The 21,562-nt window shown below is 43.2% G+C and overlaps 1 protein-coding gene across 1 annotated transcript in view; it reads left to right on the forward strand.

The window, feature by feature from the left end:
* Positions 1-5,158, forward strand: part of LOC110536247 (neuropeptide FF receptor 1) — a 72,737-nt gene extending 67,579 nt beyond the window's left edge. The window contains exon 7 of the mRNA XM_036936147.2: positions 3-5,158. Within this exon, the coding sequence (XP_036792042.1) occupies positions 3-1,023 (1,021 nt within the window). The 3' untranslated portion in view covers positions 1,024-5,158. The remainder of the gene's footprint in view (positions 1-2) is intronic.
* Positions 5,159-21,562: the final 16,404 nt, after the last annotated feature.

Genomic DNA, 21,562 nt, shown 5'->3' on the forward strand with positions numbered 1-21,562 from the left:
AGGTTCCGCTGCATTGTGTTCCCTTTTCAACCCAAACTCACCCTAATAGTTGCCAAGGTGACCATAGCGATGATCTGGGTCCTGGCTGTGGTAATCATGTGCCCCTCAGCAGCTGCCCTGACCGTGGTGGAAGTGGCCGATCACTACATGGTGTATAACCAGGACTACAACAAGACTTACCCCCTGTACTCCTGCTACGAGAACTTTGCCGACCCGAAGATGCGGAAGGTCTACACCACAGTGCTGTTCGCCCACATCTACTTGGTGCCCCTGGCTCTCATCACTGTCATGTACGGACGCATCGGCGTGAAGCTCTACACCTCCGTGGTGTCAAGAAGAGAGCCTCAGGATGCAGCACATCCTCCTCCTCGAGCCAGGCATGAGGGGGGCAGGCATCTGATCTCACAGAAGAAGATCAAGGTGATCAAGATGCTGATCGTAGTAGCCCTGCTGTTCATGCTGTCCTGGCTGCCCCTGTGGACTCTGATGCTGCTGACAGACTACGCAGGGCTGGACGAGGAGCAGCTGGAGCTCCTGACAGGATACATCTTCCCCTTCGCCCACTGGCTGGCTTTCTCCAACTCCTCTGTCAACCCCATCATCTACGGATACTTCAATGAGAACTTCAAGAGGGGCTTCCAGGCAGTCTACCAGACCAACTCCTGCTGCCGCCCGGGAAATAGGGTTGAGGTAGCAGGGAGGGGAAACCGGGAAGGCAGAGCAGGGGGTGGGGGTAATGGTGGAGAGGGTGGAGGCGGCCTGAGGGAGCCTACAAGCAACCCCAATCCTCTCCCATTTGGGGCTAGAAACAAAGTGTATACTGATGGTAATGTGATGCACTCTGTCCACCTTGAGCTGGAGTTGAAGAAGAATTCTAAGGTGGGAAGCAACACGGTCCATGTTGAGGTTGGGGGGACTGGGGCAGGCGGAGGAATAGGGAATGGAAATGGGATGAACAAAAAGGGGCTACAGGTTGACGAGCAGACCAGCCCAATGGGAGTTTGTCAGGCCTGGGATCATTAGTGGGGATGTAAACCGTGGAGGTGCTTTCAGCATCCCTAATAATATTTTACGTTTAGATGTACATTACATTTACAATCTAAACGCATACTTAATGCATAGAAAAGATAGGCACCATCTTATTTTATTTTCTTTCAGATGGCATGTGTGAACTCATTGTGAAGGAAGTGGACTCATCTCAACATTAGATTAGATTGTATAGGGATTTGAAAATGTCTGACAAACTATAATCTAATAGCCACTAAGTACTCTCCAAACACCAAAGATAGACTTGAAAAGAAAGAGAACAAAGCAAAGCAAAGCAAATACATCAATCATGGTGATACCCTTATTCTGTTTTTGCTTGTAATATGAATCAGTGGAAAATTAATTCTGTTTTGCTCAGTGAAGATTTCTTTGAACATTGTCAGCAAAACAACGAGAGGGGATATAGTTGAGACTATTTAATGTCAACGTTTTAGCCCTAAAGTAGTCTCAATCTGAACACTGTCAACAATATAGATGTCTCTTAAAATGTCTCAAAGAACATAATGCCTCAGAAAAAGGCAGTTTGGTTCAATTCAATCTTGAAACTTGAAGCAAAACAAATTTCCGCACAGAGGGGAAGTGCATTATCTGATACTACAGAGCACAACAAATCAAATGATATCTAATTAAATCAAAGGTTATTCATCGTATACACAGGTAAGCGGTGCAATTAAATACTTACTTCCGAGCTACCTCAACATTGCAGTGAAATATTTAAAAAAAAAAGTAAAATAAGAGTAATGACTAACACAATAAGTTATACGTTTTAAACAACTATTAAAAAGTATACAGGTGGAAAATAACTGTTTTGGAGAAGCAGTATTGGACTGAAATCTAGTCCCTGTCGCTAGTGAAAACAGGGACCAAACTATTTATTGATCAATACATTTGTACATGTTACTGAACAAGCATATCAGTTTAATAAGGAGTGAGAAAGATGTATTTTATGTAAGGTGTTGTTAAAGTTTTCTGAGAATGCCCTTACTCTATAGGACTGATGAAAACACCAAAAGGGGCTGAGTCAAACAAAACAAACGCTCACAAATATTGCTAAGGGCTAGTCAGACAGTTTTTCTAACTAGGGAAATAGTAATATGCCTTGCCTAGAGTTTGGTAGGACCAAATGTATGTGTATAAACCAGGGTTTCTTAAACTGTAGATCGTGACCCTATGTGGGCCCTGGGCATGTGAGAGGTGGGTCAAGAGTTATGAGAATACATCTCTAATCACACATTATTTATTCTTCATTTGGGTAATTGAAGGACGATTTGGGTCACTGGAGGACGTAACACTTCTAATTTTGGTTTCAAACTGAAAAAGTTTAAGAACCCCTGGTATAAAGCAATGATTTATATATACACTAGATGACTGACGGGGTGCCATTCATGCTGTTCACAGCGTAGTAGCTAGGGCAACAAAAAAACAGAAAAGATGAGCCTCGCTAGTCAACGCTCTATACCCACTACAATGTTTACTTTATGCATCTATATCATATCACTGAGGCTACCTTTACATTATATTATGTGAGCAAAACATACAAATACAAAAATATGTAAAAACATTTTTCTTAAAGTATCATTTCTAGACAGTACCTAATGTTACTGTCCCCACTATGAAATACATGTCTTTGTGTGCTTGAAACATTTAATTGAAATACAGTAGAATTCCATTTATTCCTTTGGAGGACTGCTTCTTCTAAGGAAAATCAATATGGTCGTCCAGTGACTTCAAAGCCTCTCATTGGCCAATATATAGCATCTGCAATCTAGAGTTTATATACATCCCTAGTATAAACACTAGAGGATTGACAGGGGCTGCTGTTTTGAAGCCACTATGCAGCCATTTTTGTATTCCTCCACCATTGTAAAAAAAAAAAAATATTCCTGTGTACATTAGTTTTGCAAACAACATTTTATTACAGACACCTTAATGCATACTTTGAACTTAAACATTTTAATACAAAATATAAAACATCAAAATTCACAAAGAAATGTTTATTTGGACACAACAATCAACATTTTGCAATGGCCAGCTCAGTCTCCGGACATGAAACCCATGGAAAAGCTGCGGTTTGAATTGAAGAGGGTAGTCCATAAGTGCAGACAAAGGATTTCAAGGATCTGGAAGGATTCTGTATGTAGGAATGGTCTAAGATCCCTCCCAATGTGTTCTCCAACTCATAAAACATTTTAGAAAGGTTCAGTGCCATTATCCTCGCAGGGTGAGGTATTGAAAGGTATTGAAAACGGGGGTGTCAATATTTTTTTTATAAAAAAGTATTACTTATTAAACGATCTCTTTCTCTGAATTAGTATAAAATAATATAATTTCCTACATTTTTCCAGCATACAATATAATTTAGTATTTGAATTGTTTATTTTATACGGTTATTTTGAAGGGTGTCAATAATTTCAACCCCACCGTACATCATTGGGTAGACATACTCAGGTGCTGAAAAGACAGAGCACTAATTCAACTGAAAAGCACGCTCAGGTCAGTGGTATGACACAAAAAAAAATGCTATTTTTCTATTCCATATGTCATTGTTAAGCAATGTCGTTATGGTTACTGTACCCATAGAGACCTAATTAATTTACTACTAATATAGTTTTAATGGTAATCATCTGGCAAGTCCTTACAAAACTCAATCTAGCTAATATTTTATAGAACACAAGATAACAAACCGTAACCTGATAAGACAAATACAATCTAAAAAAAGATAACAGCCTCATTTGCAACTGTTTAAATATCAAAGCGGCTTGCTTGCAAAAAGATCTGCTGAATAATGTTTGTGTTAGTCTTTACACAGTATGGTTGCTATGGCGTTATGCTGCTTGGTGTACTGCAAGCCTCCACATTTGTGTTGTGTACAGTATATTGTATTATGTGGTTTATTTTGTGGTGGGAGCTTTGTGGGCAGGAGGGGATGGGGCGAAAGGAGAAAGCATGGCGTCAACGGCTTTTCAGATTCTCCCATTTACAGACTGGAAATGCATGCAACTGTTTTTTGTTTAAAGGAAGCAGGGTTGGGGTTTATTTCAAATGTGTCAGTTTTGTCAAATAACATTTCCTCTGTGGTGATGTGTGGGAGTAAAAAAACAGTGCCAGCAGGACCAGAGTAGAAATAACAGATAAAAACAAGGATCTGCTGAGACCCTCAGTAAATTTAATAAATATTGGACAAAAACTGAAAAAAGCTTGTTGTCAGAACAACAAAGGATGTCCAAACTGGATTAGGTGCTGTCCAGACAGGTAGTAGCACGGCTGAGGTCTCAGGCCTGTCTTCAACATGATCCTCCTGAGAAAGAAATAGAGGAAAACAGAAGACAGGGTAGCTTTGTTTAGGCAGTGGCATGGCACCAGATAAGCTCTGGCCCAATCCTAATGTCAACCTTAAGTCCTCATGCCCTTTGCACTTTGGAGATCACATCTCACTGGAAAACCTTGAGGAATATTGGATTTTCAGTTTACCTCCTGAATTAAATTGGAAATTGTATTGACCCAATCTGTAATGGAAGTGTTTATGCAGTTGACACAGACAGAAGGCTACTTACTGCCTGCTGACACAGGTATAATTCTGACAACTGGAAGCCTCTCCTGTGAGGCAAGACTACCAGGTTGTAGTAGAATGTTTTTTACAATACCCAAATGGCATTTTGTATATTTTATTTAACGATGGGATAAGAGCCACTTTGTATATACTAATGCAGGATCAATGTAATTAACCCATTACATCTTATGATTGTCAGATTACTGTTTGTGTTATCTATTTGTAGTGGGAGTCGTGTTTGAAAATTTATGTTTATGTATCCTGATATTATTGATGTTCTGGGAGTAATTGTTTTATCATAACAAACCATGTTTAACCTGAGTTCATGTTGCAATGACAGATTAGTCAAAATTATTCATATTACAGATTTCAATCAAATCAAATTGAAAGTAATCAGTGCTATTAATTGAATCTGTCTTGAAACATGAACATGGTAATTGTGATAATTGGTTGCTATGCTACATGTAAATTGATACTCCACCATGTGTTTTAAATGGTGCCTTGCATTGAAAATAGTCTATAAAGTGGGTGGAGGAACATTGCTTAATAAATGTATTTTGAAAATGCAGTGTAAGGTGTTCTGCACTTAAAAAATATGATATAAGTTTTCTAATCATCCTTCTCTTAAAGATCATACCGCATTTGGGTAAACAGCGCAACTATTCTCCACAGTGTCTGTTTTTGTTTTTGTTGAGAGTAGCGTCTGGCAGAATGGTGAAAAAAAAAATGCTGTACATATTCTTCTGCTTATCCCACATGCAATGACGTCAGAGCGGGGGAAAAAACTGTTTGTTGTTTGCAGTAACATCTTTGTTGTTGTAATGTCCAAAAATGGATGTGGCAGTTTTACCAGGGTGTACTAGCTTTAAAGCGGCAATCAGCAGTAGAAACAATAAGAGTTCTGCACGCCCTGTTTCTGAACAAATCTGAGGGATGGGGCTAGAGAAATGTAACCACGCTCAAATTCATAGACAGAGCTATGGATGCAAGGACTGACCATCCATGGTGTAAAACATTGTAGTTTTAACCATGTTTTGAGGTTATATAGTAGTTAACATTTACTTTGTTTACAAACATTGGAGTAAAACAAGTTAATATTTTGGATTCTGATGCGGCACAACAGTTGAACTACACTCATGAGACATTTATAAGTTATATTTTTCAAGAATGTACACAAGTTGTTTGGTATTTGGTATTTATTAGGATCCCCATTAGCCGCTGCAAAAGCATCAGCTACTCTTCCTGGGGTCCACATAAACATGACATAATACATAGCACAGAACATTATTAGTCAAGGACTGAAATACATAAATGTGAAATGTCACACGTTATCAGTACATACACACAATATCTAGGTCTAATACAGTGCAAATTGCAATACAACATATATAAAATATCTGTGCTTTTTTATTGGTTTTATTGCTAGCTTGCTTTACCTAGGGTGGCAGAGAGTTCCATGTAGCCATGGCTCTATTTAATACTGTGTGTTTCCCAGACTCTGTTCTGGACCTGGGGACTGTGAAGAGACCTCTGGTTGCATGTCTTGTGCTCTACCGATGAGAGTCCGAACTGTGTGCCAACTGGTTGAACAGACAGTTCGGTACCTTCAACACATCAATCAATACCTCGCACAAAAACCAATAGTGATGCAGTCAATCTCTCCTCAACTTTGAGCCATGCGTGTTGCTGACACTTTCCCGGCATGTATATCTAAGTGAGATACGTGCTGCTTTGTTTTGGACCAACTGCAATTTACCTACAGTATGTCCTCCTTTGCCACACATGACTACACAGCTGGGCAGTAGTCCAGGTGTGACAACTAGGGCCTGTAGGACGTGTCTGGTTGACTGAGATGTCAAGAAGACAGAGCAATGCCCTATCATGGAGAAGACCTCTTCCCATTTTAGCGAGTCTATAGGTTTTGACCATGAAAGCTTGCTATCTAGGGTTACACCCAGCAGTTTAGTCTTCTCTTATCAGCAACATTATTCAATAATAGATCTAAATAAGGTTTAGTGTTGAGCGAGTGATTTGTACCAAAAATGATGCTTTTAGTTTTTCAAATATTTATCACTAGCCTGTTGCTAGTTACCCATTCTAAAACAGACTGGAGCTCTATGTTAGGTGTCTCAGTTATTTATTTTACTGTTGCAGCCGACGTGTAATCTGTTGAGTCGTCAGCGTACATAGACAGACAGGCTTTATTCAAGGTTAGTTTGTAAAAACAGAAAACAAATTATTGCACTGCCCACTGCCCTGCGGTACACCACACTCAACTGAATTTGCATGAGATAGTCTTCCATTAACGAAAACCCTCTGTGTTCTTTTAGATAGGTAACTCTCAATCCATAATAAGGCATATAGGTTATGATTAATGACATCACAAACTGCACTGAAGTCTAACGAAACAGCTCCCACAATCTACTTACTTTCAATTTCTTTCGGCCAATCATCAGTCATTTGAGTCAGTGGCAAGCATGTTGAGTGCCCTTCCCTATAAGCTCCCAAGTGGCGCAGCGGTCTAAAGCACTGCAACGCAGTGCTAGCGGCGTCACTACAGACCCGGGCTGTATCACAACCGGCCAAGATCGGGAGTCCCATAGGGGGAGCACAAGCGTCGTCTGGGTTAGTGGATGGTTGGCCTGGGTAGGCTGTCATTGTAAATAAGAATTTGTTCTGACTTGCCTAGTTAAATAAAAAAATAAGCATGCTGAAAGTCTTAGTTTTATGTAAAATAACTATGTATTTGATCAAACACAATTTTTCCCTAAGTTTGCTTAGCACTTGTAAAAGTCTGATTGGTCAGCCTATTCTTGGGTAGCAGAATAACCTTTGCCTACCCCATGTCTGAGGGCACACGCCTTCTGCTTAAATTTAAGATGTGGCAAACAGGATTCACAATGTATTCCGCTACAAACCTCAGCAATTTACCATCTAGGTTGTCGGTACGAGGTGGTTTGTCCTTATTTATAGATAGCAACAATATTTTCACCTCTCAAATCTACAGTGCTTGTCTTTCATTATTTGGTCCATTATGCATGAATATGAAGGCTGAGCATTTGTTTTTTGCATGTCATGCCAAAATTGGCTAATCTTGTCAACAAAAAAGTTATTAAAGTGGTTGGCAATATCAAAAGGGTTTTGTTATGAGCAAGCCATCTGCCTCAATGAAAGATGGATCCGAGTTTGCTTTCTTGCCGAGAATTTAATTTAAAAAACTCCAGAGCTTTTTACTATAATTATTGATGTATCTTTTTTCCATAGTATAGTTTCTTCTTCTTTTTATTTAGTTTAGTCATGTGATTTCTCAATTATCTCTATGTTTGCCAGTCTGCTGTGTTGTCAGACTCATTTTCTATTCCCTTTGCCTCATCTATCTCATCCATACCGTTTTTCAATTCATAATTTATCCATGGGGATTTGGCAGTTCTAACAATCAGTTTCTTGATGGCTGCATGCCTATCAGTAACCGGAAGAAGCAGTTTCATAAATACTGCAGCGTCCGGATCCTTCTCACTACACACATCAGACCAACAATTTTCACATCTTCGACAAAGGAATCATTGCAAAAGCTCTTGTATGATTGTTTATACACAATTTTAATTGCAGACTTTGGAACTTTGGTTTTTCTAGATTTGGCTATTATATTGTGATCACTAAATCTGATGGGTGTGGATACTGCTTTAGAGCATATTTCTGCAGGATTAGTAAAGATGTGATCAATACACGTGAATGATGTCGTTCCTGTTCTGTTTGTAAATGCCTTGGTAGGTAGACTGATGACTTGAACCAGATTGAAGGTGCTGGTTACAGCTTGGAGCTTCTTTTTGAGTGGGCACATGAGCATTTTTGGTATGTTATTAGGATCCCCATTAGCTGTTGCAAAAGTAGCAGCTACTCTTCCTGGGGTCCATACAAAACATGAAACATGACATGATACAGAACAGTGGTTCCCAAACCCGAACTCCTTCAAACATTCAACCTCCAGCTGCGTACCCCCTCTAGCACCAGGGTCAGCGCACTCTCAAATTACGAGTTGTTGTCACAACCCGGGTCGTGGGAAGTGACAAAGAGCTCTTACAGGATCAGGGCAGAAATAATAATAATCAATAATTTTGCTCTTTATTTAGCCATCTTACATATAAAACCTTATTTGTTCATAAAAAAATGTGAATAGATCACCACATCTTAATGAGAAGAGTGTGCTTGAAAGGAAGCACATATCTCTGCAATGTTGCGTTATATTGGAGAGTGTCTCAGTGTTTTTTCACACACAGTCTGTGCCTATATTTAGTTTTCATGCTAGTGAGGGCCAAGAATCCACTCTCACACACTGAAGGTACATGGTTGCAAAGGGAATCAGTGTCTTAACAGCGAGATTTGCCAAGGCAGGATACTCTGAGCGCAACCCAATCTAGCAGTGGCTTCTGATTAAATTATATTTTCACAAAACTGCTTGTTGAAATTTTTATGAGGCTCTTTTCTTCAGATATGGTTAAGTGGACTGGAGGCAGGGCATGAAAGGTATAACGAATCCAGTTGTTTGTGTCATCCGTTTCGAGAAAGTACAGTTGAAGTCGGAAGTTTACATACAATTAGGTTGGAGTCATTAAAACTTGTTTTTCAACCACTCCACAAATTTCTTGTTAACAAACTTTAGTTTCGGCAAGTCGGTTAGGACATCTACTTTGTGCATGACACAAGTAATTCTTCCAACAACTGTTTACAGAAAGATTATTTCACCTATAATTCACTGTATCACAATTCCAGTGGGTCAGAAGTCTACATACACTAAGTTGACTGTGCCTTTAAACAACTTGGAAAATTCCAGAAAATTATGGCATGGCTTTAGAAGCTTCTGACATTATTTGAGTCAATTGGAGGTGTACCTGTGGATGTATTTCAAGGCCTACCTTCAAAGTCGGTGCCTCTGCTTGACATGGGAAAATCAAAAGAAATCCTCCAAGACCTCAGAAAAAAATTGTAGACCTCTACAAGTCTGGTTCATCCTTGGGAGCACTTTCCAAACGCCTGAAGATAACACGTTCATCTGTCCAAAAAAATAGCACGCAAGTATAAACACAATGGGACCACCCATCCGTCATACCGCTCAGGAAGGAGACGCGTTCTGTCTCCTAGAGAGGAACGTACTTTGGTGTGAAAAGTGCAAATCAATCCCAGAACAACAGCAAAGGACCTTGTGAAGATGCTGGAGGAAACAGGTACAAAAGTATCTACAGTGGGGAGAACAAGTATTTGATACACTGACGATTTTGCAGGTTTTCCTACTTGCAAAGCATGTAGAGGTCTGTAATTGTTTATCATAGGTACACTTCAACTGTGAGAGACGGAATTTAAAACAAAAATCCAGAAAATCACATTGTATATCCACAGAGTCCTATAGCGACATAACCTGAAAGGCCGCTCGGCAAGGAAGAAGCCACTGCTCCAAAAAAGCCTTAAAGACAGACTACGGTTTGCAACTGCACATGGGGACAAAGATTGTACTTTTTGGAGAAATGTCTTCTGGTCTGATGAAACAAAAATACAACTGTGTGGCCATAATGACCATTGTTTTGTTTGGAGGAAAAAGGGGGAGGCTTGCAAGCCGAAGAACACAAGTGAAGGTATTGGAGTGGCCATCACAAAGCCCTGACCTCAGTCCTATAGAAAATGTGTGGGCAGAACTGAAAAAGTGTGTGCGAGCAAGGAGGCCTACAAACCCAACTCGGTTACACCAGCTCTGCCAGGAGGAATGGGCCAAAATTCACCCAACTTATTGTGGGAAGCTTGTGGAAGGCTACCCGAAATGTTTGACCCGAGTTCAACAATTTAAAGGCAAGGCTACCAAATACTAATTGAGTGTATGTAAACTTCTGACCCACTGGGAATGTGATGAAAGAAATAAAAGCTGAAATAAATAATTCACTCTACTATTATTCTGACACTTCACATTCTTATAATAAAGTGGTGATCCTAACTAACCTAAGACAGAGAATTCCTACTTGAATTAAGTGTCAGGAATTGTGAAAAACTGAGTTAAAATGTATTTGGCTAAGGTGTATGTAAACTTCCGACTTCAACTGTACCTGCGTAATTGCGCACCCAACTCACTCAGGTGCTTCGCCATATCACAAAAATCATACAATGATGGAAAGACCTGTGTGTTGTCTTTGTTAATACAGACAGAGAATAGCTCCAACTTCTTAATTATAGCCTCAATTTTGTCAAGCACATTGAATATAGTAGCGGAGAGTCCCTGTAATCCTAGATTCAGATCATTCAGAGAAAAACATCACCCAGGTAGGCCAGTCGTGTGAGAAACACGTCATCACGCAAGCGGTCAGACAAGTGAAAATTATGGTCAGTAAAGAAAACTTTAAGCTTGTCTCTCAATAAAAAAAAACTTGTCAATGCTTTGTCCCTTGATAACTAGTGCACTTCTGTATGTTGTAAAAGCGTTACATGGTTGCTGCCCAGTGCAGAAAATCCACGAGAGTTCGGGGGCCTTGCTTTAACAAAGTTAACCATTTTCACTGTAGTGTCCAAAACGTCTTTCAAGCTGTCAGGCATTCCCTTGGCAGCATTATCCTCTCGGTGGATGCTGCAGTATACCCAAGTGGTGTCGGGAGCAACTCCACTATGTCTCACTGTCATGGCTTTTGCACCATCAGTACAGATACTAACATGTCTTGACCACCAAAGTCCATTTGATGTCACAAAGCTGTCCAGTACTTAAAAAATATCCTCTCATGTTGTTCTGGTTTCCAGTGGTTTGCAGAAGAGGAGATCCTCCTTATTTGATCCCCCATAAACATAACGATACCCTGTGCCAGGCCCGCCACGTCCGTTGACTCATCCAGCTGTAAAGCATATAATTCACTGGCTTATATGCGAAGCAGTAATTGTTTCAAAACATCTCCTGCCATATCACTGATGCGTCGTGAAACAGTGTTGTTTGATGAAGGCATTGTCTGGATAGTTTGTTTCCCCAGCATTGTCCCAGCCATGTCCGCGGCAGAAGGAAGAATAAGTCCTCCACAATAGTATGGGGCTTGTCTCTCCTTGCACGTACCCCAGTTTGGAAATACCTGATAGACATTAATAGACAAGAACAGCTCAAGGACCGAACTACATCAATTCAAAAATAAATAACAAAAGGCACACGCAGCCTACATATCAATACCAATTCATCCACACAAACTATCAAGGTCAAATAGGCATTGTGTCATGAGGTGTTTTTGAAACCAGATTTGCTTTTAATTTGAGCAATATGAGATGGAACGGAGTTCCATGCATTAACGGCTCTATATAATACTGTACGCTTTCTTTATTTTTAATTGTTATTATTATTATTTTTTACCCCTTTTTCTCCCCAATTTCGGGGTATCCAATTGTTTTTAGTAGCTACTATCTTGTCTCATCGCTACAATTCCCTTACAGGCTCGGGAGAGACGAAGGTTGAAAGTCATGCGTCCTCTGATACACAACCCAACCATGCCGCACTGCTTCTTAACACACCGCGCATCCAACCCGGAAGCCAGCCACACCAATGTGTCAGAGGAAACACTGTGCACCTGACATCCTTGGTTAGCGCGCACTGCGCCCGGCCCACCAAAGGAGTCGCTGGTGCGCAATGAGACAAGGACATCCCTACCGGCCATGCCCTCCCTAACCCGGACGAAGCTAGGCCAATTGTGCGTCGCCCCACGGACCTCCCGGTCGCGGCCGGTTACGACAGGGCCTGGGGCGTGAACCCAGAGTCTCTGATAGCACAGCTGGCGCTGCAGTACAGCACCCTTAACCACTGCACCACCCGGGAGGCCACGGGGTAAAAAAATTTTTTTTTAAATAATAATAATAACAATTAAAAATAAAGAAAGCGTACAGTATTATATAGAGCCGTTAATGCATGGAACTCCGTTCCATCTCATATTGCTCAAATTAAAAGCAAACCTGGTTTCAAAAACACCTCATGACACAATGCCTATTTGACCTTGATAGTGTACGCTTTCTTGAATTTGTTCTGGATTTGGGGACTGTGAAAATACCTCGTGGCATGTCTGGTGGGGTAAGTGTGTGTGTCAGAGCTGTGTGTAAGTTGACTATGCAAACTATTTGGGATTTTCAACACATGAATGTTTCTTATAATTTGAAGAAGTGATGCAGTCAGTCTCTCCTCAACTCTTAGGTCAAGAAACAAAGAAAAAGCCATATCTCAGACTGGCCAATAAAAATAAAAGATTAAGATGGGCAAGAGAACACAGACACTGGACAGAGGAACTCTGCCTAGAAGGCCAGCATCCCGGAGTCGCCTCTTCACTGTTGACGTTGAGACTGGTGTTTTTTTACGGGTACTATTTAATGAAGCTGCCAGTTGAGGACTCGTGAGGCCTCTGTTTCTCAAACTAGACACTCTAATGTACTTGTCCTCTTGCTTAGTTGTGCACCGGGGCCTCCCACTCCTCTTTCTATTCTGGTTAGATCCAGTTTGCGCTGTTCTGTGAAGGGAGTAGTACACAGCGTTGTATGAGATCTTTAGTTTCTTGGCAATTTCTCGCATGGAATAGCCATAATTTCTCAGAACAAGAATAGACTGACACATTTCAGAATAAAGTTATTTGTTTCTGGCCAAACCCAGAAATGCTGATGCTCCAGATACGCAATTAGTGTATCTGGCCAGTTTTATTGCTTCTTTAATCAGCACTACAGTTTTCAGCTGTGCTAACATAATTTCAAAAGGGTTTTCTAATGATCAATTAGCCTTTTAAAATTATAAACTTGGATTAGATAACACAACGTTCCATTGGAACACAGGATTGATGGTTGCTGATAATGGGCCTCTACGCCTATGTAGATATTCCATAAAAAATCCAGTTTCCAGCTAAAATAGTCATTTACAACAGTAACAATGTCTATACTGTATTTCTGATCAATATGATGTTATTTTAATGGACAAAAAATTTGCTTTTCTTTCAAAAACAAGGAAATGTCTACGTGACCCAAACTTTTGAACGGTAGTGTACCTCTATGTTAAAATCACAAACATTATCCAAAATTTCACACATTTATTCCAAATACTGATTTTTAGCATTTGGTGGTCTAGAGCAACTATCCTACGAGAATGAGATCCTCTCTCTGCCTAACAGGAATATGACTCTGTATTTTCATGGCAACTACTCTTCCATTTGCACTGTCTTTCTAATATATATAACCATGTATAGCTACTAATGCATCATCAAATGAATGATCTAAGTGTGTTTCAGAGATGGCCAGAATATGAATGTTTTCTGACGTTAGTAAGTTGTCATTTTCATGAACCTTGTTTCTCAGGCTACGTATGTTATTATGGGATTTTTTGGGGTCCTTTTCTGGGTTGCTTGTTTGTTTTTAGTGCTATTCTGAGAAGCTGATCCAGAATAGACATGTCAGTGACATTTACATTTGAGTTAATGGTACTGAGTGGGCTGCCCACAGTGGGCTTCTTCCTAAGGCACACGGTTTCATTGCAAATTGTGGAATTAAATTCTATGTACATATAATTATTGCAGACAATACCCTCGGAGCTAACAGTTAAAGGAACATAGATTAGGTTACTTACATTTACATTACATTACATTACATTACTTACATTTAATGCACTTCTATTTCTCTTGGATATAATATAATTTCCATGTCCTCTGTTGCTTATTATGACAGGGAGGACTGGAGCGCTAACAAAACCAGAGCGTCAGTCTCTTAAGCAGTTCACTATGTTGATTAAGATAATCCTGGAACCACTGTGGTTAGGGTGAATCCCATCTCTTTTAAAGAGTGTTGGTTGCTCCCACAGAAAGTCAAAATTGTCACAAAAGGAGACATTCCTGTCTTTGCAGAGTTATTCAAAAACTCATTCGGAACCCCTTCTATAGCATGGCAGGGGGCCAGAGATGACTGTTCTCTTCCCTGTGCAAACCAGGCTGATCAAGAGAATGTTGTAGTCCTTCTTCAGTTCCTCATATTTCCGAAAGCGAATGTCATTACATCCAACGTGAGTGACAATGGTGACAATATTAGAGAAGTTGGCTAGAACTTTAGGCAGGGGGGAGTTGATGTCTTGGACATAGGAGCCTTGGTGACAGTGGACCTTGGTCGGCCCTTCAGAACTGAAATTCTGTGTGTCTGGGCTGCATTGAGGTACTTGGAAAGCCCATCTTGTTTTCCCACAGCTGAGCTAGCAGCCGGAGAATTTCTTCCCCAAGCTGCTTGATGATGATACATTTGGAATAGACAAAGAATTTATGTTCATTCATCAGTTCCATCTTATTTGACTCATCTTGCGTAGATATCATCTCATACCTAGTGCATTTGAGCCCAGATGTAGACATAAATACCACACTGGTGTTTTGTCTCTAGCAATGCTAGCGTTATCTTGCTCTGTTAGCATGATTGTGTTTTTTTAGCAGGAATCCGGGACACAAACTTGCGGTCCCAGCCGAAAAAGCTAACCTCATTGCGAAATCCTTAGCTATCAAAAGTTCCAATGGTTAAAGATTGTCATGTTCTGACCTTAGTTCCTTTGTTTTTGTCTTTGTTTTAGTATGGTCAGGGCATGAGTTGGGGTGGGCAGTTTATATTTATTTTTCTATGTTGGTTTTTGAGTTCGGCCTAGTATGGTTCTCAATCAGAGGCAGCTGTCAATTGTAGTCCCTGATTGAGAATCATACTTAGGTAGCCTGGGTTTCACTTTTGGTGGGTGTTTGTATCCGTGTGAGTGTTTGGGCCACACTGTACTGTTTCGTTTTGTTCACATCGTTTATTGTTTCAGTGTTCAGTTTGTTTATTAAAAAGACATGAACACTTACCACGCCGCAAAATTGGTCCTCCTCTCTATCTTCAGACGACATCCGTTACAGAAACACCCACCACCAAAGGACAAAGCAGCGTGGTAACGAGCAACAGCAGGAGAGGCAGCGATATTTGGAGAACTGGACTTGGGAGGAGATTCTGGATGGCAAAGGACCCTGGGCACAGCCAGGGGAATATCGCCGCCCCAAAGCAGAGCTGGAGGCAGCGAAAGCAGAGAGGCGCCGGTATGAGGAGGCAGCACGGCAGCGCGGCTGGAAGCTCGAGAGGCAGCCCCAAAAATGTATTGAGGGGGGAACACGGAGAGTGTGGCGAAGTCAGGTAGGAGACCTGTGCCAACTCCCCGCGCTTACCGTGGAGAGAGAGGGCGTCGTACTGGTCAGGCACCGTGTTATGGTGGTGGAGCGCGTGCTTAGCCCGGTGCGCTACATCCCAGCTCCCTGAATCGGCCGGGCTAGAGTGGGCAATGAGCCAGGTGCCATGAAGCCGGCTCTGCGCATCTGGTCCCCAGTACGTCTCCTTGGGCCGGCGTACATGGCACCAGCCTTACACAGGGTGTCCCCGGTTCGCCAGCACAGCCCAGTGCGGGCTATTCCACCTCGCCGCACTGGCCTGGCTACGGGGAGAATTCAACCAGGTAAGGTTGGGCAGGCTCGGTGCTCAAGAGCTCCAGTGCGCCTTCACGGTCCGGTCTCTCCGGTGGCAGCCCCCCGCACCAGTCTGTCTCTCCATCTTCTCCCTACAGGTGCTCCCGCCTGTCCAGCGCTGCCAGAGCCTTCCTGCTGCCCAGCGCTGCCAGAGTCTCCCGTCTGTCCTGAGCCGCCAGAGTCTCCCGTCTGTCCTGAGCCGCCAGAGTCTCCCGTCTGTCCTGAGCCGCCAGAGTCTCCCGTCTGTCCTGAGCCGCCAGAGTCTCCCGTCTGTCCTGAGCCGCCAGAGTCTCCCGTCTGTCCTGAGCCGCCAGAGTCTCCCGTCTGTCCTGAGCCGCCAGAGTCTCCCGTCTGTCCTGAGCCGCCAGAGTCTCCCGTCTGTCCTGAGCCGCCAGAGCCGCCAGTCTGTCCTGAGCCCCCAGAGCCGTCAGTCAGCCAGGAGCCGCAAGAGCCGTCAGTCAGCCAGGAGCCGCCAGAGCCGCTAGCCAGCCAGGAGCCGCCAGAGCCGTCAGCCAGCCAGGCGATGCCGGAATCGCCCTTCATTCCGGAGCTGCCGGATTCTCCCGCCTGTCCGGCGCTACCGAGTTGGGGTGGGCAGTCTGTTTGTTTTTCTATGTTTGTTTTTGAGTTCGGCCTAGTATGGTTCTCAATCAGAGGCAGCTGTCAATTGTTGTCCCTGATTGAGAATCATACTTAGGTAGCCTGGGTTTCACTTTTGGTTGGTGGGTGTTTGTTTCCGTGTTCCGAGTGTTTTGGCCACACGGTACTGTTTTGTTTTGTTCACATCGTTTATTGTTTTGTTCCAGTGTTCAGTTTGTTTATTTAAAAAGACATGAACACTTACCACGCTGCGCCTTGGTCCGCCTCTCTATCTCCAGACGACATCCGTTACAAAGATGTTGTTGTTATGATTAAAAACGATTTAAGGAAAACTACATCATAAAAACAACAGACAATCAAATACATTTTAATTTGTTACATACACATGGTTAGCAGATGTTAATGCGAGTGTAGCAAAATGCTTGTGCATCTTGTTAAGACAATGCAGTAATAACCAACGAGTAATCTAACCTAACAATTCCACAACTACTCCCTTATACACACAAGTGTAAAGGGATAAAGAATATGTACATAAAGATAGATGAATGAGTGATGGTACAGAACGGCATAGGCAAGATGCAGTAGATGGTACAGAGTACAGTATATACATATGAGATGAGTAATGTAGGGTATATAAACAAAGTGTCATAGTTTAAAGTGGCTAGTGATACATGTATTACATAAAGATGGCAAGATGCAGTAGATGATATAGAGTACAGTATATACATATACGTACATATGAGATGAGTAATGTAGGGTATGTAAACATTATATTAAGTGGCATTGTTTAAAGTGGCTAGTGATAAAAAAAATGTAACATACATTTCCATCAATTACACTATTAAAGTTGCTGGAGTTGAGTCCGTATGTTGGCAGCAGCCACTCAATGTTAGTGGTGGCGTTTAACAGTCTGATGGCCTTGAGATAGAAGCTGTTTTTCAGTCTCTCGGTCCCTGCTTTGATGCACCTGTACTGACCTCGCCTTCTGGATGATAGCAGGGTGAACAGGCAGTGGCTCGGGTGGTTGTTGTCCTTGATGATCTTTATGGCCTTCCTGTGACATCGGGTGGATTGGGGGTGTTCCCTCTGCTGTTTCCTAAAGTCCACAATCATCTCCTTTGTTTTGTTGACATTGAGTGTGAGGTTATTTTTCTGGCACCACACTCTGAGGGCCCTCACCTCCTCCCTGTAGGCTGTCTCATCATTGTTGGTAATCTAGCCTACCACTGTAGTGTCGTCCGCAAACTTGATGATTGAGTTGGAGGCGTGCATGGCCACACAGTCATGGGTGAACAGGGATTACTGGAGAGGGCTCAGAACGCACCCTTGTGGGGCCCCAGTGTTGAGGATCAGCGGAGTGGAGATGTTGTTACCTACCCTCACCACCTGGGGCCGGCCCGTCAGGAAGTCCAGTACCCAGTTGCACAGGGCGGGGTTGAGACCCAGGGTCTCGAGCTTGATGACGAGTTTGGAGGGTACTATGGTGTTAAATGCTGAGCTGTAGTCGATGAACAGCATTCTCACATAGGTATTTAGGGCAGTGTGTAGTGTGGTTGCGATTGCATCGTCTGTGGACCTATTGGCGCGGTAAGCAAATTGGAGTGGGTCTAGGGTGTCAGGTAGGGTGGAGGTGATATGGTCCTTGACTAGTCTCTCAAAGCACTTCATGATGACAGAAGTGAGTGCTACGGGGCGGTAATCGTTTAGCTCAGTTACCTTAGCTTTCTTGGGAACAGGAACAGGAACAATGGTGGCCCATGAAGCATGTTAGAACAGCAGACTGGGATGAGAATTGATTGAATATGTCCGTAAACACACCAGCCAGCTGGTCTGAGCATGCTCTGAGGACGCGGCTGGGGATGCCGTCTGGGCCTGCAGACTAGCGAGGGTTGACACATTTAAATATTTTACTCACGTCGGCTGCAGTGAAGGAGAGTCCGCAGGTTTTGGTAGCGGGCCGTGTCAGTGGCATTGTATTATCCTCAAAGCGAGCAAAAAAGTTATTAAGTCTGTCTGGGAGCAAGACATCCTTGTCCGCGACGGGGCTGGTTTTCTTTTTGTAATCCGTGATTGACTGTAGACCCTGCCACATACCTCTTGTGTATTGCGCCTCTACTTTGTCTCTATACTGACACTTAGCTTTTTTGATTGCCTTGCGGAGGGAATAAATAGCTACACTGTTTGTATTCGGTCATGTTTCCTGTCACCTCGCCCTGGTTAAAAGCAGTGGTTCACGCTTTCAGTTTCGCACGAATGCTGCCATCAATCCACGGTTTCTGGTTTGGGAATGTTTTAATCGTTGCTGTGGGTATAACATCGCCGATGCACTTTCTAATGAACTCGCTCACCGAATCAGTGTATTCGTCAATGTTGTTGTTGGGCGCAATGCAGAACATATCCCAATCCACATGATCGAAGCAGTCTTGAAGCGTGGAATCAGATTTGTCGGACCAGCGTTGAACAGACCTGAGCGTGGGTGGTGTAGGCTGGAAGCAACAAAATGGAGTCGTGGTCAGCTTTCGAAAGGAGGGCGGGGGGGGGGGGCCTTATATGCGTTGAGGAAGTTAGAATAACAATGATCCAGGGTTTCTCTGGATCATCTCTGTCTGCGCCGGAAGTTAATCTGATAAATAAAAAAGTTTAAATAAAGAATGTTAGTAGTTTGGTACACCTAACCGTTGTCATGGTTATATCTCTGCTGACTGTGCAAGCATTGGAGTGAGATACGGCCATCAGGAGGAGAGGAGGAGCTGGCTTCATATGAGGGGTTCATGGCTCTGTTCAGCGTTATCTTTGATTATCCACCAGAGGGCAGAGAAGGGGGTGAGCGCCTATTCCAACTGGGGCAGGATGACCAGACCGCTGCAGAGTACGCGCTGACCTGCCGGAAGTTAATCTGATAAATAAAAAAGTTTAAATAAAGAATGTTAGTAGTTTGGTACACCTAACCGTTGTCATGGTTATATCTCTGCTGACTGTGCAAGCATTGGAGTGAGATACGGCCATCAGGAGGAGAGGAGGAGCTGGCTTCATATGAGGGGTTCATGGCTCTGTTCAGCGTTATCTTTGATTATCCACCAGAGGGCAGAGAAGGGGGTGAGCGCCTATTCCAACTGGGGCAGGATGACCAGACCGCTGCAGAGTACGCGCTGACCTTCCGGACAGTAACAGCATCCAGCGGATGGAATGAGCCAGAAGAGTACTGCACCAGGTGGTCAAGACGGAACTGGCATGTCGAGACGACATCCTTTCCTTGGACGCACTTATCGCAATAGCCATCTGTCTGGATAACCTCCGGGAGCGTCGGTACCCTCATCACTTCTCTCCCTTCCTCAGTGACCACTCTGTATCAGAGCCTGAACCCATGGAGGTAGGGGTCACATGCCTCCCCGCAGCTGTGACGCAGGCAGGGCCTTGTCCCTATTGTGATCAAGGGGGGCTTCACGGCCTCCCATGGCTCCAACGCCATAACCCCACCATCTCATGATCGAGGAGGAGAATGACGGACTGGTCACTTGAATGCTGGAGGACCTGCTTTCACAATTCTCACACAAATGATCAATGAACCTACAAGGTACAATCCCAAATCCGTAAACACTGGCACCCTGTTTACGGGCACCCTGTCCTTTCCTCACCATCTTAAATAAGAATGCCCCATTCAAAAAATTTAGAACCAGAAACAGATATAACCCTCAATTTACTCTAGACCTGACTGCCCTTGCCCAGCACAAAAACATCCTGTGGCAGACTGCATTAGCATCGAATAGCCCCCGCGATATGCAACTTTTCAGAGCAGTTAGGAAAGCAAAGGCTAACTTTTTCAAACAGAAATATGCATCCTGTAGCACAAACTCCCAAACGTTCTGGTACACTGTAAAGTCCATGGAGAGTAAGAGCACCTCCTCCCACTGCACTGAGGCTAGGAAACACTGTCACCACCGATAAATCTGCGACAATAAGCAATTTTCTACAGCTGGCCATGCTGTCCACCTGGCTACCTCTACCCCGGTCAACATCCCTGCACCCCCCTCAGCAACTTGCCCAAGCCTCCCCCATTTCTTCTTCACCCAAATCCAGATAGCTGATGTTCTGAAAGAGCTGCAAAATCTGGACCCCTACAAATCAGCCGGGCTAGACAATCTGGACCCTCTCTTTCTAAAATTATCCACCAAAATTGTTGCAACCACTATTATTAGCTTGTTCAACCTCTCTTTCGTATCGTCTGAGATCCCCAAGATAGGAAAGCTGCCGCGGTCAACCCCCTCTTCAAAGGGGGAGACACTCTAGACCCAAACTGCTATAGACCTATATCTATCCTTACCCTACTTTTCTAAGGTCTTCGAAAGCCAAGTTAACAAACAGATCACCGACCATTTCAAATCCCACCGATCTTCTCCGCTATGCAATCTGGTTTCCGAGCTGGTCATGGGTGCAAATCAGCCACGCTCAAGGTCCTAAACGATATCATAACCGCCATCGATAAGAGACAATACTTTGCAGCTGTATTCATCGACCTGGCCAAGGCATTCGACTGTCAATCACCACATTCTTATCGGCAGACTCAACAGCCTTGGTTTCTCAAATCACTGCCTCGCCTGTTTCACCAACTACTTCTCTGACAGAGTTCAGTCTGACAAATCGGAGTTCAGTCTGACAAACCTTTGGCAGTCTCTAAGGGGGTGCCACCAGGTTCAATTCTAGGGCCGACTCTTTTCTCTGTATACATCAATGATGTCGCTATTGCTGCTGGTGATTCTCTGGTCCACCTCTACGCAGACGACACCATTCTGCATACTTCTGGCCCTTCTTTGGACACTGTGTTAACTAACCTCCATACGAGCTTCAATGCCATACAACTCTCCTTCCGTGGCCT

Source organism: Oncorhynchus mykiss, chromosome 11 (assembly GCF_057628025.1).
Source record: "Oncorhynchus mykiss isolate SJ-2025 chromosome 11, ASM5762802v1, whole genome shotgun sequence".
NCBI lineage: Eukaryota > Metazoa > Chordata > Actinopteri > Salmoniformes > Salmonidae > Oncorhynchus > Oncorhynchus mykiss.